The following is a 24,315-nucleotide window of genomic DNA, read 5'->3' as shown; positions in this document are numbered from 1 at the left end:
AAATCGCGTAGCAAATACTTTTTCGCTTTTTACGACACATAAAGAGGCGTCGCAAAAGCCTTTTGCGACGGTCTTGCGACGTTTTTTCAAGTGTCGCAAATACTTATGTCATAAATAATTATCATTAAATGCGACGCGTAATCAAACGTAGCAAAAACCTTTTGCGACAAGGTTACGACGTTTTTTATCCGTCGCAAATACATTGTGAGGTAAATAAAAAAAAATCGCAACAGCCAAGATGACTGTCGCAGTAAGAGGTAAATTGAAAATATACACTATTTGCATTTGAATTATAAATACCATTCACTTATAACAAGTTTATATATCATATATATTTTTGATCTAAGGGGGTGTAGGTAAACATCATATATGATCTAACTGTTTATACAAAAAATATTCTAATGTCATATACAAATGTTAGTATTAAAAATACTCATATGGGGATGTAAGGTCTGGTATGTAATCTCGATTGAAACCCTGCACATATACAATTAGATTTAATTAGCATGGTCATGAAAAAAAATAGTGCCTCACTTACTGTAAACAAAATTCCAGACCTCCCATTTTCATTCACTTACTGTAATTTATATGCACTCTTACGATCTACCAAGTTATTTTATAATGATATTTATATGGACTTATCAATCTATAATTGTGCTTCAACAAGAGAATCAAAGCAAAGATGTAAATGTTTGAAAAAGAAAAAAAAGAAAAAAAGAGGCAAAGCTGTAACAAAACTCATCTCTCCAATCCCCATGGTGATTTGTATTACTGGAACAGTGGAACTTCAGAAATCAACATCCTAAGACAAAACAATATGGAGCAGCAAGATTAACAAATAATCAAACCACCCAAGTAAAGAAAAAAGTCAAAACTCCCAGAACTATGAATAGTAGCCAAAATAAAAATTATATCATCATAACTAAGTTAAGGTCAGGTACTTGTCATAAGTTAATCATACATTCCAAAAACTAGAATCCTTATCTCAAGCGAGAGTATGTGCTTGTCATAAATAGAAGTTTAAAACCTTGCAAAAATAAAAGAAAAACCTAAACATTAGACAACTATCCAAATCAGAGGAGGAAACATAGATAAAAAAATAGGGTCAAGAGATTTCACTAAATAAAGCAAAAGTACCCAACTAAATGATTTAAACAATCTTGCAAAGGAAAACACCAAACCAGTTATTAATAAGTTTGATTAGATGCAGACTTACAGAGCTACTTATATAGAGACATGGGTTAGTATTTGGATGAACTCAATAGAGAAATCAAGTGGACGCACACATATAATATATATAATTAATCAAATTCAAGAAACAAAATTCTAATCTATAAAAGCTTCACTCAATAATTAAGTAGCTAGACTCATGATCTGTATATAGGCATCCAAGGTCAGGAAACATCACACTTCTCAAACTTTAATTATACTTCTCATCTTTTAAAATCTACGTTTCTGTTAAAACTCTTAAAAATCAATTTACCTAAAATTCATCATGAACAGAAAAGATCAAGAAATCTATAGAGAGATGTACCTTTGCTTTTTAGATCAAATTAGGGTAGACTCAACAAATAAGAATTAGGGCTTTTGCCTGTTGACATTCAACTATTAGACTTTGATAACTAATATACAAATATCACATGAAAGAAACTATATAATTTACCCATCAATCATATGAAGAACAAGGACGCCCAATCTAGAAGGCCTTGATTTGTTTTGGGTTTCTCCTGCACTATGAGAAGAAAACAAAACTTGATCACATCAATTAAATGTATGCACAATTAGAAAAGTAGGGCAAACCAAAGATTGATGGGAGGAACCCTAAGACGACTTCAAAGGTGAAGGACGGACAACATTCTTCGACCTAAAACTGCAATAACCACCAACAATCAGATATGAATCTAATTAAGGAGAAGAAGATTGTGGCCGCAGTGACTTACAGGAACTTTGTGATGGGTATCGATTTGAGGCTTCAATCACTAATTCTAGGTGAGAGTGAAAGAGGGGAAACTAAGAGCAGTTAACTCTTGGCAGAGGCGCTATCAATAACCTACAAAGAAAAAAAGTTTATCTAAAAAAGATCTCAAATACGAGATGCGTATGTGTAGCGAATAGCAGTTACCATTGAACCTATTTGCTACAACTTTTGCGACATTACTTAAATCAGTGTGGCAAATAGTTTGGCTCCGAGCAAAAAAAAAAAATTTGGTCAATTATCTATCCCATTAATGAGTAATTACGACGGCCGCGCTTATGTGTCGCAAAAAATATGTCGCAAAAGGCTTGTTTTTTTGTAGTGATCAGCGTCAGCGTCAGCTCTCCACCGCACACATGTTAGCCTCTCCACCAATCAGAACATGTCACATTAGTTCAATATCTGTAGTCATCGATGCTTATTTTGGTACAAATGCAATGTGTGGCTATGAGCTGACGGCACAATTATAACGTGCATGTTATGAACCATGCATATGTTATGAATTTAGTGGACCCAATATGAAAAATTTCTTCTATAAATACACGATATGCAACAAATATCCTCCACATTTTCACTCAACTCCAGAGCTCAACTCCCACTCCAACCACCATGGATGTTATTTCTCCAATCCAAATTCTCCACACAATCTTGGCCTCGTTTATTCTCTACGGCGCTTGGAGAATCGCAACAAGCATTAGAAAGATCAACACCAAAAAGATCAGCAAAGTTCCCGAGCCCTCCGGTGCATGGCCATTTATAGGCCACCTCCACCTTCTCGGGAGGACCCAAGACCCAGTTGCCTTAATGCTTGGAGCCCTAGCTGATAAACACGGACCAATCTACTCACTCAAGCTTGGTCTGCACAACCTGGTGGTTGTGAGCAGTTGGGAGCTCGTAAAAGAATGCCTCGCAAAAAACGACAGGGTTTTCGCTACGCGACCGAGCATCACAGGCGGCAAGTACTTGGGTTACAACAGCGCCATCTTTTCTCTAGCCCCGTACGGACAGTACTGGCGTGACGTCCGAAAGATGGCCACACTCGAGCTTCTCTCGAGCCACAGGGTCGAGCTCTTGAGCCACGTTAGAGCCACGGAATTGGATTCGTTCATCAAAAGCTTGTTCTCACTTTGCACAACAAAGAGTACGAGTACTCCACACTCTCCTGTAGTGCATTTGAGCGAGTTGATAGAGCAACTGACGTTCAATATGAACCTGAGGCTGATCGCCGGGAAGAGATTTTCCAGTGACCAGTATCACGAGGAGAACAGTACGGCCTGGCGATTCGAAAGAGCAACAAAAGAAGCTTTGTACCTGTTCGGAGTTTTTGTTTGGTCCGATGCGGTGCCATTTCTCGAGTGGCTTGACATAGGTGGGCATGTGAGTGCCATGAAACGATGTTTCAAGGAATTCGACTCTGTGCTTGGGGAGTGGCTTGAAGAGCATAGGCAAAGAAAATCATCGGAAGGCAAGAATGGTACGGTTGAAAGTGACTTGATGGCTGCGATGATATCCAACTTTGAAGAGGAGGATGAAATAGCTGGCCATAGCCGTGATACTGTCATCAAAGCGACGGCACTGGTACGTTAAAACTGCAGTCGTACGTTATTTTCATTCATGTTTTGTCTACGTTTCTTTTGGTAGTGGTGGATCTAAACTCAAAATGACCACTAGCAAAGACTGCTAGATTAATTTATACAGTCCCCTATCTGAACTTGTGTTTTAAAGTTTTGAACATAAATAAAAAATTAAAATTAGTAATCCGTCGGATTTTAGACATAAGTCATGTGACATCAATACCAGCTTAATCAGTAGATCGGGATCTCAATCCATCTCTTGCAATGGTACATAAAACTTTTATGTAAATAAATAATTAATTGTTTCATATTCAGTTTCATGAAAGAGCCATAAATAGGAAAATAACCATATATGAGAATAATATCACACATTCAATAGACTAATTATTTGAGGAATATGGATGGCCGACAAATCCAGGTATGTTGAGTTGAATAATTGTAGCTAGCACTATTTTTTTTTTTTGGCACTTGCATGTGTAGCATTGGTTCCAATCGTCAAATATAGAACATATATATATAGAAGTACAATAATGCTAATTAAGGACATCAAATAATTTGAAAATAAGGATATATATATATATATATATATATATATATCAGTATCGATCGATTTCGAAATGGCATGGAGCTCAAACTACTCTCCTCTTGATCGCAGGTTCTAATCCTAACCGGTAGTGAAAGCACATCTATTACCCTAACATGGGCACTCTCTTTGCTCCTGAACAACCCAAGAGTCTTAAAAGCAGCTCAAGAAGAGTTGGACCACCATGTAGGAAGAGACAGATGGGTGCAAGAATCAGACATCAAGAACCTCAAATACCTCCAAGCCATCGTGAAAGAAACGTTACGCATAAACCCACCAGGTCCCATAACAGGTCTCCGTGAGGCCACAGAGGACTGTTATGTCGGTGGCTATTACGTCCCCAAAGGCACTCGTTTACTCGTCAACATATGGAAGCTACAGCGGGACCCCCTCATGTGGTCGGACCCCTGCGAGTTCCGACCAGAAAGGTTCATGACCGAAAATGCTGACATGGATTTCAGAGGCCAAAGTTTTGAGTATATTCCGTTCAGTGCAGGTAGAAGGTCGTGTCCGGGCATGACGCTTGGTTTGCATGTGGTTCATTTGGTTCTTGCTCGTTTGGTTCAGGGATTTGATATGAAGAGAGAAGGTGATGAGCTAGTGGATATGCGTGCAGGGTTGGGTCTTGCTTTGCCTAAGGCAACTCCACTTGAAGCTGTGCTTGCTCCCCGGCTTCCTGTAGAGCTCTACTATTGATATTTCATACTATTTGAAGAATAAGTACGCAAGTACGTAGTAAATACTTAATTTTTTTTATATATATATATATAATTTAATTTAGGGCTTCTGAGTCCTGAAGTACTTATATGAATACACGTTAAGAGAGCATGGCTGCTCTAATTAAGTTAGAATAACAATAAATTAAAAGAGTGATAGTACTACAGTTTGGTGTACGTACGTGATATGTGGTGAATATAATGTATCTATAATCCAACTATATGTACTGAATAATATATATCATGCAATATGTTTTATAGAGACGGGTAAGTAGTTGTACACTTGTACTAGTCTTCTTTTAATATTATTGAGAAAAATTAGTATAGCTAAGTAGTGTAGACAAAGTGTATGTGTATCTATATAACTCTACGTGTATCTATATACATGGCCCTTCTGGTGAATGATCTTTTTTTTTTTGTCATTTTAAAGGATCGCTTATTAGACCCACTTTTCGATCACATATTCACATTTCAACCGTTCAATTTTTAGGACTATATGAGTATATCACCTCTGCAAATTTTCAGTCAAATTGATAATCATTAAGACATTAACTGCGATTTACAATTATAAACATGAATGGTTCAGGTTAGACAGATTTGGTTCGTTCATTGATTTAATCTAGTTCGATACCTTAACGACAATCAATTGGCTGAAAATTTACAGAAGTGATCTATACATTACAACCTAAAAACTGAACGGTTGAGATGACGAAATACGATCGAAAAATGAGTCCCACAAGAAATCCCTTAAAATGGCAAAAACAAAGGGATATATTTTTCATAAAACTTATTAAACCAGAAAAAAAAAACAGTATTTAGTCCATCAAAGCCTACTATTACTATATAAGGTAATTTAGTTGGGTATCTTCTTCTTATTCTTTTTTTTTTTTTTTTTTTTTTTTCTCTTAGTAAGGGTGTCTTCATCCAAGTTCAATGATGTTTTTTAATTATTATTATTATTATTTTTTTATCAAAACAAGCAAAAGAAATTTCTTTCCTATAGATACCGATTTACTTTTCTCGTAAAAGTTTAATTTCGAGACTAGCACACAAAATATAGCTCCCTCGACGTATACCTAGAAGTGAGAATCATTGCGATCAAACAATTTCCATGGTTGAAAAGAAGTACTTAAATAGACAGGTTTCAAACGAACGATCGATAGCGAGGGATACCAAGCTAAATTGCTTGAAAAGAAGCGAGATTCATTAGGATCATACAATTTTTCATTGTTAAAAATTAAGGAGTACTATAGACATGTTTCGAATTATCGATAGCGAGGGATACCAAGATAATTAGCCCAAGTTCTAACCACATATTAGTCAGAGAAGACTGCCATCTCTCTTGTTCCTATTGGAAGCTGGCTCTGATGTTTGTATTCTTTCTATAGGGAAAATAATTCCTTTTTGGTATAAACTCATCTCTTTCCCTCTAAAATTCAGAACCCTAGGTTTCAATGCAAGTATCACTGATTCACTTCATCTTGATTAGTTTATGCACAATTCAATCTTTTGGTTCTTCATGTGGATTCTGTACCATAGTTATTAATTAGCCAGTAACGTCCGTTATTATCGTGCAACAATACGTACAACATCAACTACTTATGTACATAACTATCTAAATGCTTCCCCAAAAACAAGCAACATAGATATATCACCCTCACGGCCAAAGAAAAATACTGAGGAAAAACTAAGTCAATGTAGTGTTGTGAAAAATTCCCAAACTACCCATTGCTAGGCAGCCCGCCGATGCGTCAGTGTTGTGAATGCAGATGGGTAGTTTGGAAATTTTCTCCGAAAATTGACGGAGTGGTGACGGATTGAATCGATTTGATGAAATTGGAGAGTGCAAGGACTTTTCCGATTAAATTAGAAGTGCAGGGACTGAACTGATGAACCCTTGAAAGTACAGGGTAGTAAGCATAATTTAGTCCTATATAATATATACTAACTTGGATTAGTCATGATAGATCTTCTCTTCTAAGCAATCCTTTATGCAGTCTCTTAATGAGGCAGAGAATAATGTAGTGCTTGTAATGGCTAGAGCATGGTCCTGAGACTCTTTATATAGGCATTATAGGGCTTAGTACCTCCCATAAATGATTTTAAGTCCTAATTAATATGGGCCTTTGTCAACAAGTTTCATGTACATATAGGAATATTTATGATAGAAGTAATGGCCAAAATATGAGTTGTATCCATCATGAATAAGGACATAAACTAGAATATCATAACCTACCCAATTACTTTTTTTGCAAGATATGCTAAATTGTTACATTCCTTATTGAGAATTGATAAGTCCATAAAAATCTTACAATGAGCAACATAAATTTATTGTAAGTTTCAGTGCAATCCTCCTACTACCATAAAAGTTATAAGGAAAAAAAAAGTGCAGTGTAGTATATATAATTGTAATAATAGTTTCACTAAAAATAAAATACTGTTTAAGGAAAACTGAAATTGGGAGACAATTGAGTAGTACTTTCATTGATAATAGATGTCTTTTTATATAGAGAATTACAAGACATAGAATCAGAGTTGTACAAGAAAAGATAATCGTACAATTAATCGGATATTCATAGATATCTTATTCAAAACCATATTACAACTAGGTCAAGTAACCTAGAGTTTGGGCCAGACACATATTTTGGATTTACTTAAACACTCCCCCTTGTGTCTCCCAAACGTGGTGCTCCTCTAGTTGCCTCATTAAAAACCTTGTCGAGTAACAAAAATCCTGTGGGACAAAAATGACCTCGGTCGAACGGAAGAAAGAGCACAACACACCATTCACGTTTTGAGACCATACATGTAGACATCTCCTCCTGATGTCTACATCTCCCCCTGATGACTACGGTCATGGGAGTTCAGATAACTTCCACAAACGATGCTACCAACATGTTTCTCGAAAGCGGAATTTAGGCAATGACTTAGTGGGCAAGTCTGCCACACTGTCCTCAGATCGAACCTAGTTCACTTTGATCTTCAGGAGAGTCTGTTGTTGCTGATTATGCTTGGTGTTGTCACTTTTGATGTAGCCTTGCTTTATTCGTTCAAAACAAGCAGCATTATCCTAAATACTCGTAGGCACATCTGTTGTAGACTTGAAACCACAATTGTTCGAACATGCGTGATTATAGATCCAATCCATATACATTCACGAATCACTTCGTGAAGAGCAATAATCTCTGCATTGTTCGAAGATATAGCGACTAGGATATGTTCTGTACACCTCCAAGATATCGCGGTCTTACTCATGGTGAACACTTAACCAGTTTGGGAATGACCTTTGTGTGGGTTAGAGAGATATCCGACATCAGTAAAACCTTCCAAAACAAATGTTGTTTTGGGATGGGGATAGAGGATGTAGGCCAGTGTTGGCGGCGTTCATGGTGTCTCTCTGTAGGGATAGAACAAGCCCATATCAATCGTACATCTCAAGTACTGAAATATATCTTTTAAACCAATCCAATAGCGTCGCATTGGCGCAAAGCTATATCTAGCTAACAAGTTCACTGCAAATGAGATGTCCAGTCTTGCGCATTGAGCTAAGTACAATAATGTGTCTATATACTTAAGCATGGCACTTTTGCCTTTAACACGTCCTCGTCATCATCCTTTGGACGAAGAAGATCATTTTCAGGATCAAGACTACGGACGATCATAGGGGTGCTTGAAAGCTTGACCTTGTCAAAATGCCTAAGCATCTATCAACACGATGCTCAAGTTCCAAACTGAGACATAATCGTGTTCTCCCAAAATCCTTCATCTTAAACTCGGATTTCAAGTGTTCAGCGGTTTCCCTTAACTCTTTAAGGGCTTCCAATGAAGATCATGTCCAACATGAACCACGATAGAATCCAAAACTTGTTATGGAAACATGCGGGCATATCCCTTCCCAATCAAGTAGTCACTTTAGTGAGCGTTTCAACCTCTTTGTAAAATGCGATCCGTGGTCTAGAGCCACTGGACTTGGGTAAATGAAGTTCACCATGAACCTTCATGTATATTTCGTGTCTAGATCCCCATAGAGATACATAGTGACCACATTCGTAAGCTGCATGTTTAGTTATTCAGAAACTATCAAACTGACAGGGTAGTGGAGTGCAATGACATCTATTACGAGAGAATATGTCTCATTGTAGTCGATTCCATGGCATTATGTGAGAAGCCTTGCGCCATAAGGCGAGATTACTATCTCTTTTTCTCATCACGCTTTCTAACGAAGACCCATTAGTCAACAGGTTTTATGTCAGGAGGTGTTGGCATCATTGGCTCAAAAACCTTCCTCTTCGTTAGAGAATCCAACTTAACTTTGATCACATCTTTCTATTTAGGCCAAATTTCTCTATATTGGCATTCGTTCATCAACGGAGAGTGGTTTGATATCATCAGACTCAACAAACTCATGCGTAACGAAATGCGCGATTACATAATCAATTATGATGGAGTTTCTATCCCACATCTCATGTATATTAGTGTAATTTTCATAAAGTTCTATATTCTCAGGAATAGGTTCTGACGTTGAGGTGTTTCCCAATGATAACCATAATCCGGAAGATTCTCATGAGATAGATTTTGAGTGTCAATGATCCAAGGATTGGTTTGTGCCAAAGTATCGGTCGAACCCACGGGCCTCGCACGCATCCTAGCTGGGGTCATGGCCTATAACGCCAGAGTGTAACTCTCTATGGCTTTGGTGTCATGCCTACTTCCATGTAAGGTGGCGTTACGTCCTTTCTTAGGGACATCCATCCTTGCAGGCAAATTTGCTGCAGATATGTGTGATCTTATCACTTTAGCGAGGATCGAGATAAGACATAGTGAGGACAGACCACGACAATTCATGTCATTCCTAATGAACATCTGTGTTCTTATCCTCCCCCTAACGACTGGAAGACTGTCTCATCAAATTAACAATCCACAAATCTAGCGGTAAGGAGATCGCCTTGCAAGGGAATTAAGTGGCGGACGATTGTTGGAGTCTCAAATCCAACTGAGTTGCCTACTCGTCTGTAAGGACCCATCATAGTGCGCTGTGGCGGCGCAATTGGCACATAAATGGCTCACTTAAATATGTGTAAGTACGAAATACTTGTACCCAGTCACTAGCTGTAACGCAGAGATAGATTGAGTGGCGGTGTGTCGTAGACGAATTAGCATAGATGCATGCGATATTGCATCACCCCAAGCAGATATAAGGAGATTGGTGCACATTACCAATATCCGGGCTACCATCGTAGTCGTTTCGAGAGACCATTTGGGTGTGTTTATGGGAATATGATGTTCAACATCAGTCTCATTGCAATAACCATTGAAAGTCTTCGATGTAAACTCTCTAGCGTCGTTAAGTCTAATTGACTGAATAAGATGATCCGAGGAGTGAGCCCGTTGTCATATGATATGTGCTAGGAGTGTAGTATAAGCAGCATTTACAGGTGGACAATGGCATACCACGTGACCAGCGTGTTTGCGTGTCAACCAACATCATGAAATATTTAAACGTCCGTAAGTTGGTCGAATCAATCCACAGAATCCCCACGGACTCTATGTAAGAATAGAATGAGTATTTTCATATCATTTGCATAGGATGGTCTTAGTCCTAATTTCCTTAAGGAACGGGCTTTGTAAAACTAGCGAGAGGCCTTAGAAGCAACCAATGAAAATTTTGGTTGGGCCTGAGCGTCTGAAACGTTATTTGTAGCAAAGTTGGAGATTGCAGCATCACCCATGGTGCCACAACCATGATGGACGCCATCCATGGCGTTATGGATATAGACTGTGTCATCCGTAGGCTGGTGGTGGACAGCAGTGGTGCCCTAGGCAGTGGCGGCGGTCATACTTAGTCCAGGAATCAACCTTTGATTCGTGCTTCATTTCACTCGAAAAAATGGATGTCCATGTGAAGTCTTTAGTAGACGGATCATCATATCATCGCCAGGATGACCTATCCTGTCATGACAAAGCCAATATGTGTCTAAATCCAAGAGATCATCTCTCATAACTTTATTGAATTTAATAGCTCGAATAGTGACATAGTGTAACGCCTCAGAAGGATCACGTTACAGCGCCGCAAGCCTCTGAACATGAGCCTGTAGCTTGTGCTACAAACCCATGCCACAAAAAGCTTGCAAGGCCTTTTAGAAATGTGGTGAGAAGAACGTTTACAATTGAGGTTGAGAGTACGATTCGGAAGCGTAAAGATTTTACAACAAAAGAGTACTTTATTTACATTCCACAAAAGTCACGAGTCCAAAATTCGGGTTTCAAATTCACGCTAAGTAACACACACCAAAAGATAGGCAGGCGGATAATAACAAATTTACAAAGGTTCCCACAACAAAACAAAGTCACATTCACAATTTCAAAAGGAGGGAGATTGATCAACACCTGCCAAACCAACAGTCAAGTCCAAAAGAAACTATTCACAACTTGACGATGCCAACACCCAAGTGTCTAAGTCTGGTCCTCAGCTGGCTCCTGCTCAGTTCCTAGAGGGAAAGTAGGGGTGAGCATCACATACGTTCATCGCCCAGTAGAGGAGCTCAACCCCACTAGGTTTTATAAATAGCATGTAGTAAAACGTGATATAAAATAAGAAATGCATATACCGTATAACGTATAAGTAAGGTACATAAAATTATAAAGCATACGACTCAAAGATGGGATCCCAGTATCTCTATAACCAGATGACCGGTCCCATGGACCAACTACACGACCTTACCTTAATTAGTGTGATTACTAGGTAAGCGTAGCGAGAGCGTCCACTACCTAGTTACACACACGTACCGGGCCTGTCATTACGACCGGGATACCCGAACGACAGGCGTAACTAACCCTTCGGAGGTTAAGGGGATCGAACCCAAGGAAGTCAGTGTCACCCTTCGCTCTCAAGTCATCTAACTTATTCAACCGCATGGCACGGCCTCGACACGTTATTAATAATTTTCCGTGTCGATAAAAATAAAATAAAATAGAATAGAATATAATATAATATAATAAACCGAAACCGTGCGTAAGTCATGAAATACTTAAAACGAATATATATAGAAAACTCTAGCGAGGCGTAGGTGAGTCCCCCCTACCTGGAATCCACGCTCAAGAAATCTCCGAGCTTCCACCTTTGTTGCTCAAGCCTTGGGTAACTGGAAATCCTAAATCCGACAATTCTAAGTCAGTAACTTCCTTAGACCAAATAATTTATCCTTCACCTATATAGCTTTTTCGATCAAACATATATCCAACAGTACTAACTATAGTGAGCTTTGACAACGATATAAACATTCCCAGACCAAACTTTATATTCATGGCCTCCCTTTATATTCATACCAATAACCTTCTAACCAAAACCCCAACTATAATTCTATATGTTGACAGCCATAAGTTGTCTGACTACGAAATATATAAATATGTACCAACATGCAGCTCACAATTGAATCTCAATACCATACTAAGCCTTCAACTATAATCTAGGTTTGGTCAAGTACTGCAATTATACACAGCAATCACATCCATCACCTTGGCTCCCACAACACACAATTATGTATAAAAATCTACAAATATCAAGACCAAACCATTGACTAGTCTTGCTGGACGTCACCTTTCATAGAACATATTCCAAAGATCTTTTATTAATCAATTATAGTAACCTACACCACCATTAAAAGCTGACCAGATTTCCACTTTAATTACAATCATACCCAATAAAGAATTGAATTCAGTCCAAGAACCCTTCTTACCTCAATTTGGTCAGTTGCCGTCAACAACTACCTTCACCCAGAAACCTTCTCCCTCAATTTATGTATTGCACAATTCCACCTTTCAGCTGACAAAGACTTTCGATTAACTCCAGCTCCAAACTTTTACTTTTCCCAAATTCCAAACCTTGATTTAAGAAGAACTATCAATTTCCCAACCTTATAATCAAATCGAAATTACCAATTGAACACCAAGGATGGGTGGAGATTACCTTAAAAGTGAGCCAATTTCAGTCTAATTTCCAAAGCCAAGCTTCTGTACTAGCAACAGAAGGAGATGGGGCTTCAGTGGCTTCTAACCCGTTGCCATGGTTGGTTTCTCCATTCTTTAGCAAGGCTGGGTAAGAAAGGTGATTTGGGTTTTGGGTGGATGCAGATGAGATTAGTGGGTGTAATCTGTGGTTCAATTCTGAGAATGGTTTGCATGCAAGTGACGGAAAAGTCTAGAGATATAGGTGGAGAAGGCTGTCAGTGAGGTGGTGAGCGTTGTAGGCAGGAGGTGTAGACGCGTGACTGACCAAGGCTAACGTGTTCCATTTTCAGATACCCACCTCAACTAACTCATGCACTCTTAAGTTGGCTATTGTTCCAATTAAACTCCTTCTCTACGTTTACCAACATGGGCTGACTCAAATCTTCTATAAGCCCAACTTGTACTAGGTTACTAAAGCCCAACGAGAACCATTAATTCCGAGCTAAATCGGAAAATTCCTACCTCATCGGAACTAGCTCAATTCCCAACCCTCGGAATTAAAATCCAAAACCAACCCTATGAAAAACCGAAATTAATAAATAGAATTACAGGGGCTCACACATAGAGTTCACTAGAGAGACACATAAACTTCTCTAAGATGCGCATTTATTCGCAATCATTAGAGGTATTGCAAAGGAACTCATTTCCGTTCTCTACATGCTATTTCGCATGGAATCCGTTGGCTATTCATAGGTGCGATTTTCCCTAGGAGCATAGAGAGTTTCTGTGACAGTAACCAAGGTGTCATTTGGCAAGGGGAACTTGGGCTATTCCATGTCTTTGAATTAATACTGATGGCCCAGCCAATTGTAATCACAAAGTAATATGCTCAGAATCAAAATGGAGTCATAATGAAAAGAACTCGAAATTTTATACATAAGCCAACGAAGTACATCATTGTCCCTTAACCATTAAGAGAATCTAATCCAAATGCTAGCTAATGCAAAACAAAGGTAGTCGTTTGACTTCTTTTGGTAACTCTAAAATAAATATGACCAGGTGAATAGAGAGATGTCGGTGGAGCAAGGCTCACTTAAGTACCATTTATCTCAAAACCTTCCTAGACATCATACTCATTTTGGATGAGCCTATGTGAAGAAAAACTAAACCAATGGCGTTTACTACAAAGTATATGACAATTTCCTATTACATTTCTTGGAAAAATAAAGACTTAAATAGAATTAGCGACCTATTGATCCCAGCCAGATTTGTAGTCTTCAACTCTTCACTCTAGATCATCATCTTGATCTTTTGTTTCACATAGTGAGCTTCTCTTGCTTCACAATATGTTTTGTAGGCGGTGATAATTTCTTCACAAGCTCTACAAATGTGTGTCCAATGACCGGATAATCCACATCGAGAACATACATCTCTGTGCTCAGACTCCATTGATTGAGGCGCTTTGAAAGCGTCATTTGAATGACTCTTAGTGTTCGTGGCGCCACCAACATGGCCAGAGGTGTTGCCTCCCTCTCTCTTTCCACGTTGACCTCTTCGGTTCCATTTTCACCTATTTTTGCGGTTACCTTCCTCATTAGAGCGAGAATATGGACCACAATGTCCAGAATTGTCCCTAGATTTAGGGTTTCGCTCTTGGACCCCTCCCTTAGGGGCGCGACTATAATTGGACTCCAAAATATACTTTGTTCCCATGGGTCTCAAATTATAGTTCTTCATAAGGATGTTGTCATGCTTTTCAGCAACATCCATAACTCCAATGAGCTCATGAAACCTTGTGATCTGTCCTGCAATAACATCGATTCGATAGTTCTTTGCAACCATCAAAGCAAAGACGGGGAAGGTAGAGAGAGTCCTCTCAATCAATATCGCATCTGTGATATCTTTTCCACAGAATTCCATTAAGGATTTAATGCGAAGTGCTTCCGAGTTGTATTCAAGAACTGTCTTGAAATAACAGAAGCGGAGGCTATGTCATCTCACTTCTAAGTCAGGAAGCAGCACTACAAGAAAATGACTCTTTTACCGCGCACATTTTACGGCGTGCATTAATGTGTGCCGTAATAGACACACATTTACGGCGCATTTTCATGCAGGCCGTTAATATCCTTTCTGATATGGTCTTTTACGGTGTGCATCTAATGCGTGCCGTAATAGACACACATTTACGGCGCTTTCACGCAGGCCGTTAATACCCTTTCTGATATGGTCTTTTACGGCGTGCACTAGATGCACGCCGTTAATGTCATTGTTCATTTAGTCTTTTATGGCATGCATTGATGTGTGCCGTAAAAGTAAAATGCGCAAAAATTTTCACCAAAGTTTTTATTTCCCTCCATCTTTTCCCTCTACACATTTCATTTTTATTTTTTTCATTTCATAACACAAAAACTTTTCTCTCTCCCTACACATACCTCAATTTTCGCCATCTCTTCCTTCCACGTCTCTTCCCACCGCCAAGTCGCCGTTCACTGGATTTGCTCCACCGCCGAGTCGCCGGCCGCGTATCTCCCACCACCACCACGTTCTCTGCTCCTCTCATCGAGATGTCGTGGATCGATTGAGCTACGAATTAAAGAACATTGAAGTGGTTGCCGCTCTCGGAGATTGGGGCCACTGGTTTCAGGGTCTTGAAGTTTCTGAAACCCTTTTTGGAGAAAGTTGAGAACTTTGGCCTTGTCTTGCTCATTGGTTTTTTTCTCTGGCCAAATCAAGGTACAATTTTATTCACCTACACTGTGAATGTAGGGTTCTATGGTTGAGTTTTTCGTTTTTCGATCACTAATTTGGGCGATCTATGGTTATGTGTTTATTATACTTGAAAGTTCTTCAATTCTTCCCATGCTTTTCTTTATCAATTTTGATGCGATTGTTCTGGGTTTTCTGGGTTGTGTTTGAGGGTTCGTGTGTATTGCTATTGATCAAAACAGAGCTTTAACTATCTATAGTATCTTTAATGGGTTTGCTTTCCATTGTTTAGTTTTGTTTTAGTTTTAGTTTTAGCATCACTGCATAACTGGGTTTGAGTCTCTATATTTTCATATCTGTCTTGATATTGGTTTACGGAAAGTTAAGAATTGAGATGGGTATTTGATGGGTTTGGGCTGAGTGTGAGTATTTCTTGAGATTGAAATACATATGCATTTGTTCTGATCCTTTTGTCTTTGCTGATTCATCTAGAATGGCACAAAAGACTCAATCAGCAAGCTAGTGTCAGACTCAATTTTCAGTAGATTTACTAGACTGCACTGGTAATCTTCTCGCTGTGTAGTGAAATCCATACGTTTCTGAAAAAAGATAGTGCTACTGTCTACATTTTGGTTTAAATGCTTTTCAGTTTCTGAGTTCATTCTCGACGAGGTATGCATAATTTAATCAAATATATAATCGAGAAAAAGAATTAGAAGTCATTTTTAAACAGAGAATGCTTGAGTAGATAGCTGAAATGTTTTAATGAAAACATTTCTATCAATATTCTTTAGATCACTCATTCAAACCTTTTATTTTTTATTTGTAGGTTGTGGAGCCCATAGTTCCAGTTATTTTTCAACACACAAAGGCAACCACTTCCATATAGAGAAACAGGTTAGCAGCCTCTCAAATTTAGATTATGTACCTACATGTACGTTGCAAAGCATAATTAGCTATAATCAGACACACTCATCGTACCGCCAGAGGTACCAACTATCATCAAAGGAGTAACCCACGGATAGGCAGCCAGGCGAGCCACGGCCGGAGCACAAGAGTTCCCCAGGATCACCGCTGACGCGCCGCCACGCACTCTGCCAAGACGGCATCAGAAGCTACTGAAACTGGGAACTGAAGCACATCAGTCCCACATCGAAAACAAGGAGAAGATCAGACCTCTCCTCACCTATAAAAGGTCCTCTCTTCTCCCTTCATTAAATTACGCATTAACTCTCATTTATTACTGTGCTGCCTATATATCAACTGACTTAGGCATCGGAGAAGTGAAGACCGCCCAACGCGGTCTCCTTCTGACGCCTTGTCTTTCATTTGGCAGCTAGCAGGAATCACCAAGCATACAGAGTAGCGGTCCGCCCGCCGGACCCGCGTTAAACGAAGGTTTGGCTACCGCCAGACTTTGAGCATTAACATTGGCGCCGTCTGTGGGAACCCTTGAACAAGAGGTCATCCCATCACAACTACCATGACTAGCGGTAGCGGGGGAAACGCCGATGAGCAGGCAGACCAATCCGCCATCCCCCAACCATCCAATCCAGCGGTAGGTGTTAACCGCGCACTATTCAACACCCCAACTAACCCTGGCGGTGAAACGGATCCATGCAGCAGCCGCCCACCAGGCCAGGACCTTGCCGCCATGTACGAGTTGGCACTGGCAGACCTTCACAAGGCAAACAGAGAACGTGAAGAGGAGCGCAGAGAGAAGACCGAGGCCCAAAAGCAGGTGGCTGCACTGATGTCACGTTTTGATGACCTGAAAAGGACGTTAGAAAGAACCGCCAACCCGGTACAAAGCGAGCATTCGCATAGTACAAGGCGTAGTCATCCCAACGCTGGTGCATTGGGACCGGAACCAGTTGTACAGATGCAGGTCCCGCTGGACCCCCCTGAACTACTGGGGATGGGACCACCGCCCATTCCCCAACTCATGTTGGAGCAGGAAGCAGAGTCGGTACCACGCACCAACCGCTCTTTCCTTCTGCGGCACGGTAGAGGATCCCTTTTTTCCCCCGCCCGCATTCCCATCCCCCTGCACGCTGGGCAGACCGTCGGCCCCTAGGTGCGAGTGGTGCGGCATGGGCAGCGTCACCGCAACCTCGGATGCGCTCACCTCCAGCGTCTCCGGGTTCACAACTGTCATCTGGGCCGCCTCGCCTGAAGCATACATTGTCTCCAAGAAGTTGTCTATCTCCGCGCGATCCATGGCTTTGTCAAAGGCGTCACGGCTCGCTTTGTTGCCTGGCGGAGTCTCTGAGAACATGCAAACACTTGTCAGCTTTAACCAAGTTATCAAAAGATACAATGTGGCGGAGGCCTCTTACCAATGGCGTGCGTTAGCTGCTGATCGACCAACAGCTCCCAGCCGGTGAGGAGACGGAAGTCCAGCAAATTGCGGTTCTTCCAACAACCTTTGATACGCGCAACCCGGCACTCTTCCTCCCGCGTCAGATTATAGCGCAGGCCCGCTGTAAAACAACAGTGTCAGTCAAACGATTGCAACATGTATACCATAAACCGCCAGCTATGTTCAGCGGAGATCGACGGACAACCTCGGATTGGCTGAAACTCCGACTTAATCCTAAATGTCGGCTCCCCCTGGTTGGACTCCGCTTGATACTCCCACCCTGTCGTTGCCACGCAAAACGTCCCCCGCCAGTAGGACATCGAATCCCTCAAATTCTCTATCAGCTTGGGCGCTCCCTGCCGGCGGCTCAAATTTACTTGCCCCCTACACCCTTGGCGATTAATGTACACCAGTTCGTAGAAGTGCAAAACCTCCGCCACCGTCGGCCCCTCGCACCCGGATAGCCGCCACAAGGAGTTCATCTCCAGCATCAACCGCCACATGTTGGGACAGATCTGCCCAAAAGCGACGCCGAACTCACACACCAGGATCTGAAGGTTGGGCACTAGCGGCAACGTCACTCCTTGGCGGAATATTGCCTCGTGAACGGCGGCGAACCCCGCTGGAAGAATTGAGGCCTTTTCGTCCGCAGTCGGTTGGCGCAGCTTCACCACTCCCAGCAGCCGGTATGTCCGTTTCATCCGGTTGACCACGGCGGCAGTCATCCGCCCTCCCGCCTCGTCGACGGGGGTCCCATCCGGGAGCACCCACGCCGACTCTGTTTCCTCCCCCGTCACGTTTCCCCCGTCAGCAGAACCACTGGCGGCACTATTACTTGCTAGCCGCTCCTCACTCCTCTCCCGCGCAGCAGCTTCCTCACCCGCCCTAGAACTCTCCGGACGCGACGTACGGCCCATGACAACTTCCCAGGGTATGGTTTGCAGCGGCTCGATGTCTAACGGCTCTGGCAGTGAGGTTCCTGCACGGGCAGACGGACGCAACGAGTCAATAAAAACCCTATCCGCCGCACTGATTGACACGTCAGACCCGGAGTCCTCACTGCTCGAGATCTCTACGACGTTGGCCATCCCAAAAACCCTAAAACCCAAATCAGTTAGCCCACAGAAGGATCTAACCTATCCCTATATCAGCCATAGCAAAGCACCACGAACAGCTACCCAGAAAATACCAAAACATGAACAAACCCCCCCCCCCCTCAACCCAGATTCAATCATCTAGCAAAACCCTAACTGTCAACTCTCTGTCAAAGCATCGTAACCTACCTCAAATCTCATCTTACACCCCCGACGAGCATCAAGAAACCCAGTTCACACACCAATCCCAGACACAAATACCAAACCCACAATTCGACAACAACACAAAACCGAAGAGAAGGATAACCAGAACACTAACCTGTCGTTAACTCGCCGGCGTACTGATGCTCGCTATGCCCCGACGACGAAAATTTTCGTCTCTTCGACCACGAGAACTCCACCAACTCACGGCACTCTCTCTGCAAATCTCGGCTGGGCAGAGCTTGAAGACGACAAACAGTTCGAATGGATTTTCTGATCTCCTTTCTCAAAACGTTCCCCCCCTTTTATGTCAACATCAGCGGCTTTTGGGCCGTCCGCTAGAAAACGACATCACACCCCAGCCGTCCACGTGTCCCCTGTCCGCACTAACCCTCCGGGTTAACCGAGGCGTCGCCTCGGTTACGAAATCCATCATTACTCGCATTAATGACGAGAAGACGGCCGGACTGAGGAGACGCGTCTCCACACGCTAACCCTCTAGTTACTTGCCACGTGTCAAGGCGTATCACGAAAGCAATCCAGGGTACACCCCTCTCCAAGTGAGTCTCCGCTGAGCGAAACCCCGCCAGCGGAACTTCTCACTTGTCCTCTCCAAGTGAGTCTCCGCTGAGCGAAACCCCGCCAGCGAAACTTCTCACTTGTCCTCTCCAAGTGAGTCTCCGCTGAGCGAAACCCCGCCAGCGAAACTTCTCACTTGTCCTCTCCAAGTGAGTCTCCGCTGAGCGAAACCCCGCCAGCGAAACTTCTCACTTATCCTCTCCTAGTGACGTTCTCCGCTGGGCGGAACCCCGCCAGCAGAACTTTTCACTGGCTGTTATTTACAAAGTCTCCTAAAAGCGACACTTCTCCCTTGTCATCATACAAACGGGGCACCTTCCGCTACGCACCTCTAGCGGAAACCTCTTTTATCTGACAAATCGCGTACTTTATTCAGCGCGGTACCGCTCAATAAATTAACTCCAAGCACGTCCACTGGACGCTGTTTACTGCTATGAACCAGCGGGGGGACTCCCGCCAGCGGCGGATCCCGAGGCCACGCCTCATTCTGACAAATGACCGCCACGCGTCATTACAGTCAGATGGTCCCTACGGGACACGGGGACTAGTCAACAGTCTACGACGACCCTGATCAGGTACGTTGACCCCCGTCACTCGGGTCCTAAAGATTGGGTTCGCTACCCAACACCCTCTGCTCCGTGCAGCTCCCCCTCACCAAACAAATTTCGCGACCATCCGGAGGTCCATCTTAGCCGGGGAGTGGGGGACTCCCTGGGGGGCCTAGCAGGGGCCCACCCGAAAGGGTATAAAGCGTTTGCTCAGTAATATCCATGGTTGACAACGCACTGACGCTAATTATGCTTTTGCAAAAGTCTAGCGGAAGAAAACGCTTCACACCGCCGATCAACTCCCCAACCAAGATTGCCCTCCTTGACTGGGGACTTGGGGGACTTGTACCTACATGTACGTTGCAAAGCATAATTAGCTATAATCAGACACACTCATCGTACCGCCAGAGGTACCAACTATCATCAAAGGAGTAACCCACGGATAGGCAGCCAGGCGGGCCACGGCCGGAGCACAAGAGTTCCCCAGGATCACCGCTGACGCGCCGCCACGCACTCTGCCAAGACGGCATCAGAAGCTACTGAAACTGGGAACTGAAGCACATCAGTCCCACATCGAAAACAAGGAGAAGATCAGACCTCTCCTCACCTATAAAAGGTCCTCTCTTCTCCCTTCATTAAATTACGCATTAACTCTCATTTATTACTGTGCTGCCTATATATCAACTGACTTAGGCATCGGAGAAGTGAAGACCGCCCAACGCGGTCTCCTTCTAACGCCTTGTCTTTCATTTGGCAGCTAGCAGGAATCACCAAGCATACAGAGTAGCGGTCCGCCCGCCGGACCCGCGTTAAACGAAGGTTTGGCTACCGCCAGACTTTGAGCATTAACAGATTAGTTTCTATTTGACTTCAGATACTGCAATCTGTGGATTTGGACTAAATGTCAGTAGGTTTGGTAGATGCTCTTTCTGAAATTCTCTCTGTCACGAACTATAGTTTTCCACTTTTCCCAACAGCAAACAAATACATATGAGTTACTCATATGGACCTAACTCTTCATAGTCTTTTCATGTCTTTTTGTTTAACTGTATTCTCATTAACATGGAAAGGTGATTAACTAGGAGACTCGATCTATCAAATTTCTTTTGCCTTCTTATGGTCTCAGATTCTTCTTAGTGGGTTATGAATGGGAAAACTTAAGACCACAAATTTAGCATCTTGTTTGAGCCGAGCAGGTTTAGGTGTGTGTGTGTATATTACAGAAATTAAGATGCTTGTAACATATATAAATGTATATAGAAGTATTGGCTGTATTGGCTGTGTGCTTGCCTTGGATGAAATTTGAATGATTAGCTTTTTCCTTGTGCTGTATGGAGTTCTTGTGTTATGTTCAGTCATAGCTTTCTACATTTTCTGCCTGCTTTTCTTCTTGTGATGCAACTCAGTTAGCAAGAACTAAATTACTTAAATCACAAAGTGAAGGATTAATGACTCTGTTGATGGCATTACTTTTATATTATGTATTATGAGTTTCTGGAATGGTTTGTGTAGTGTATCACTTTTGAACTACATATTTAAGCTGATTAGTTCTCAAAAGTTGGAAAGGATCAAGTCCATTTCAGTAAATCATTGCCTTTTAATCTATACCATATCTAAATTATTTTGGCTTCAACCCCCAGGTTCGAGTTGTTGATTGTTTGTTTAGTTTCCTGGTAATTTCTGTAGTCAAATGTCTTTTCATCCTTCATTCATTGATATCTTTTGTTGACATATTTATTTGCTCAATAGGTAAGGGGGCTCTATGAGAAGGCCCAGGACATATTGATGAAAGAAAGCAATGTTCATGTTAGTCTTTTTATTTAATTCTTTTTCTTTTTCTTTATACAATATGTGTAATTCCCCAAGATCTTGATTCATATTGTAGACGTATGCATTGATATTGTTAACTAGAGCATTAAGTTGCTTAAATCACAAAGTTTTTGCAGTTTATAAGCCAGCCCGTGTCTTCACTAATAAAGATTGCAGCAGAAGTAGGCAAATGAACTCAGTTTTTGGGAAACTCATACAGAGTCTCTCTTTTAATAATTTTATCATGCTGCTGTTTAAGTACAAATGAATCTAGGTTGTCAGTTTAGATTGTTAAAAAATAAACCACTTTTTTTTCTATTTAAGACTGTATTTGGTTGAGAAATAGTGATTGTTCTATATTGTCGTAGCAGACGAGTGAATACATTATCTAGAAAATACTTATTTGTTGTGATATATGACAAGTTAACAATAAGTTGCCACATTACTACATTGAAAATTTATTAATTTATCAGTGCTAGGAAAATCACTAGCTTGAGAGGCTCTTTTTGTATCTTTGAATCTCTACATAGAGGTTCGAGTTTATGTTTCTATCAGCTGTAATCATGTAGTCTGTCATTTGGAGGACTGGATTTGAAGCAAACAAGGATCTGCCTACTGTGAAAAACACCATGATTGCAGGCAGATATTATGTAACTAAATATCTGGGTTCAGCTGCTTTAGTAAGATTTCCCTCTAAATTTGGGTTTAATTCACTTCTTCCTTCGGCGTACAGTTTCAAAATTATGAACTTCATGCCTGTGTCATTTTTTGGTGGATTGAAAGAACGGATAAGGAATTATCATTTATCTGTGAGCTAGTTATGTTTGCTATTAGTTGCGAAAGTAGTAAATTCAAATTTCGGTTTGATCTGTTTGGAAAGGTAGAACTAGATGATGGCATTATGTGCTTCAATTTGATGAAGAGTCCCATGATTCTGTTGTGCATGATATTTTTCTACAGCATATTGTTTACCTGATGGCAGCGTCTAGGCAGCAATGCTGCCAGCACACTCTTCTTCATGCACCGCATAGTTGATGTAAGATCTATTGGAAATTATGAACTTCATGCCTGTGTAGTTTGGTTTTGGTTTGAATTGCGTAATTGGTAATTGCAATTTATAAACCTACCAAAGCCTCTACCTTCCATAACCAGTAGATCTACCTGCTTTAATTCTAGCGACTGGCAACAATATTTTGATTATGCAGATAGATTTGTGATGATTGTATCAACCACCACCTTTCAAGTGACCATGCTGGTCATAGTAATGGGGTTTCAGTTCCAGCTGGAAACCTGGGAATTCCTAGCGCTGATGTTAATGCCATTCCCAGTGATTTCATAATTCCTCCTGCCGGTTTTGATGGTGTACAGAATGACATAAGAATGCTAACGGCCACCTATACAAATGAGCAGGCTAGGAGTAAGTTTTGATAAACTTGGTTTGGTATATATTTTCAGATTATGTGGGTTTAAGTTGTAGAGTTGAAGTTTGATGTAATGTAATCTGCTACTTATACATTTTCAAATATTGTCATGCATTTTGTAAAAGAAATTAATTATAATTTGATTAAATTGTTTCTCATTCATTTAATTTGTCATGGATGCATGAGTGATCAGTGGTGATAATAATGTGAAATTGGTTCAGCTAAAATTTATTAATTTTTTTTTTGTTTTTGAAACCTTATTTAGGGCGTGCGAAGTACGCCTTAAATAGGATCTCAATAGCTCTTTTACGGCACGCATTATACGCCTTAAAAAGAAAGTCTTTTACGGCGTGTAGCATGTGCTGTAAATAACGTGAGTGACATTTGTGATATTACTTTGACGGCGTTCTTGGATGCACTTTAACGGCGCATTTTAGTGTGTCGTAAGTGAGGTATGTCTTTTATGGCTCGGGCATTTATAGCCTATTTTTTTACGCCGTAAATACCCTTTTACGGCGCACATTGTGGGCGGTAAAAGACCATTTTTGGTGTAGTGCAGGGAGTCACGGACGTTGCCAAATCTTTCATCGAATGAGACCCACAACCTTCTGGGGTCTTCTTCATTCATATACTCGTATTGGAGCGAATCATCCATATGACGAGTCATTAGGATGATGGCTTTCACCTTATTTGCCTCCAAGGTTGCTCGATTTGCTTCCAAAGCTTGAGCTTGCTCAACAATTAGCACGTCCTGGCTAGGCTCGAGAATCGTATCCAAGATTCCATCGGCCTTGAGATAC

At 41.4% G+C, this 24,315-nt stretch overlaps 1 protein-coding gene and 3 long non-coding RNA genes across 4 annotated transcripts; 2 read left to right on the top strand and 2 right to left on the bottom strand.

Annotated features, from left to right (window-relative positions):
* Positions 1–353: 353 nt before the first annotated feature.
* Positions 354–2,065, bottom strand: LOC133735962 (uncharacterized). Its single transcript, XR_009859368.1, has 3 exons — positions 1,941–2,065; positions 962–1,870; positions 354–802 (listed from the first exon to the last, which is right to left on the bottom strand). It is a non-coding gene; the product is annotated as an uncharacterized LOC133735962 (long non-coding RNA).
* A 469-nt stretch (positions 2,066–2,534) lies between these two features.
* Positions 2,535–5,250, top strand: LOC133740182 (dimethylnonatriene synthase-like). The gene is made up of 2 exons (XM_062168104.1): positions 2,535–3,553; positions 4,205–5,250. Exons 1-2 carry the CDS (start codon positions 2,585–2,587, stop codon positions 4,826–4,828), a joined length of 1,593 nt encoding a protein of 530 aa, XP_062024088.1. The 5' UTR covers positions 2,535–2,584; the 3' UTR covers positions 4,829–5,250.
* A 5,778-nt stretch (positions 5,251–11,028) lies between these two features.
* Positions 11,029–13,068, bottom strand: LOC133739759 (uncharacterized). Its single transcript, XR_009860812.1, has 4 exons — positions 12,815–13,068; positions 12,585–12,729; positions 11,931–11,999; positions 11,029–11,336 (listed from the first exon to the last, which is right to left on the bottom strand). It is a non-coding gene; the product is annotated as an uncharacterized LOC133739759 (long non-coding RNA).
* A 2,139-nt stretch (positions 13,069–15,207) lies between these two features.
* On the top strand, positions 15,208–23,668 carry LOC133740296 (uncharacterized). The gene is made up of 4 exons (XR_009861105.1): positions 15,208–15,528; positions 15,994–16,064; positions 16,331–16,398; positions 22,035–23,668. It is a non-coding gene; the product is annotated as an uncharacterized LOC133740296 (long non-coding RNA).
* The last annotated feature ends 647 nt before the right edge of the window (positions 23,669–24,315 follow it).

This window comes from Rosa rugosa, chromosome 3 (assembly GCF_958449725.1).
Source record: "Rosa rugosa chromosome 3, drRosRugo1.1, whole genome shotgun sequence".
NCBI classification, from domain to species: Eukaryota; Viridiplantae; Streptophyta; class Magnoliopsida; order Rosales; family Rosaceae; genus Rosa; species Rosa rugosa.
The sequence above is the reverse complement of the archived record's forward strand: the minus strand, read 5'-3'. Positions and strand labels throughout refer to the sequence as shown.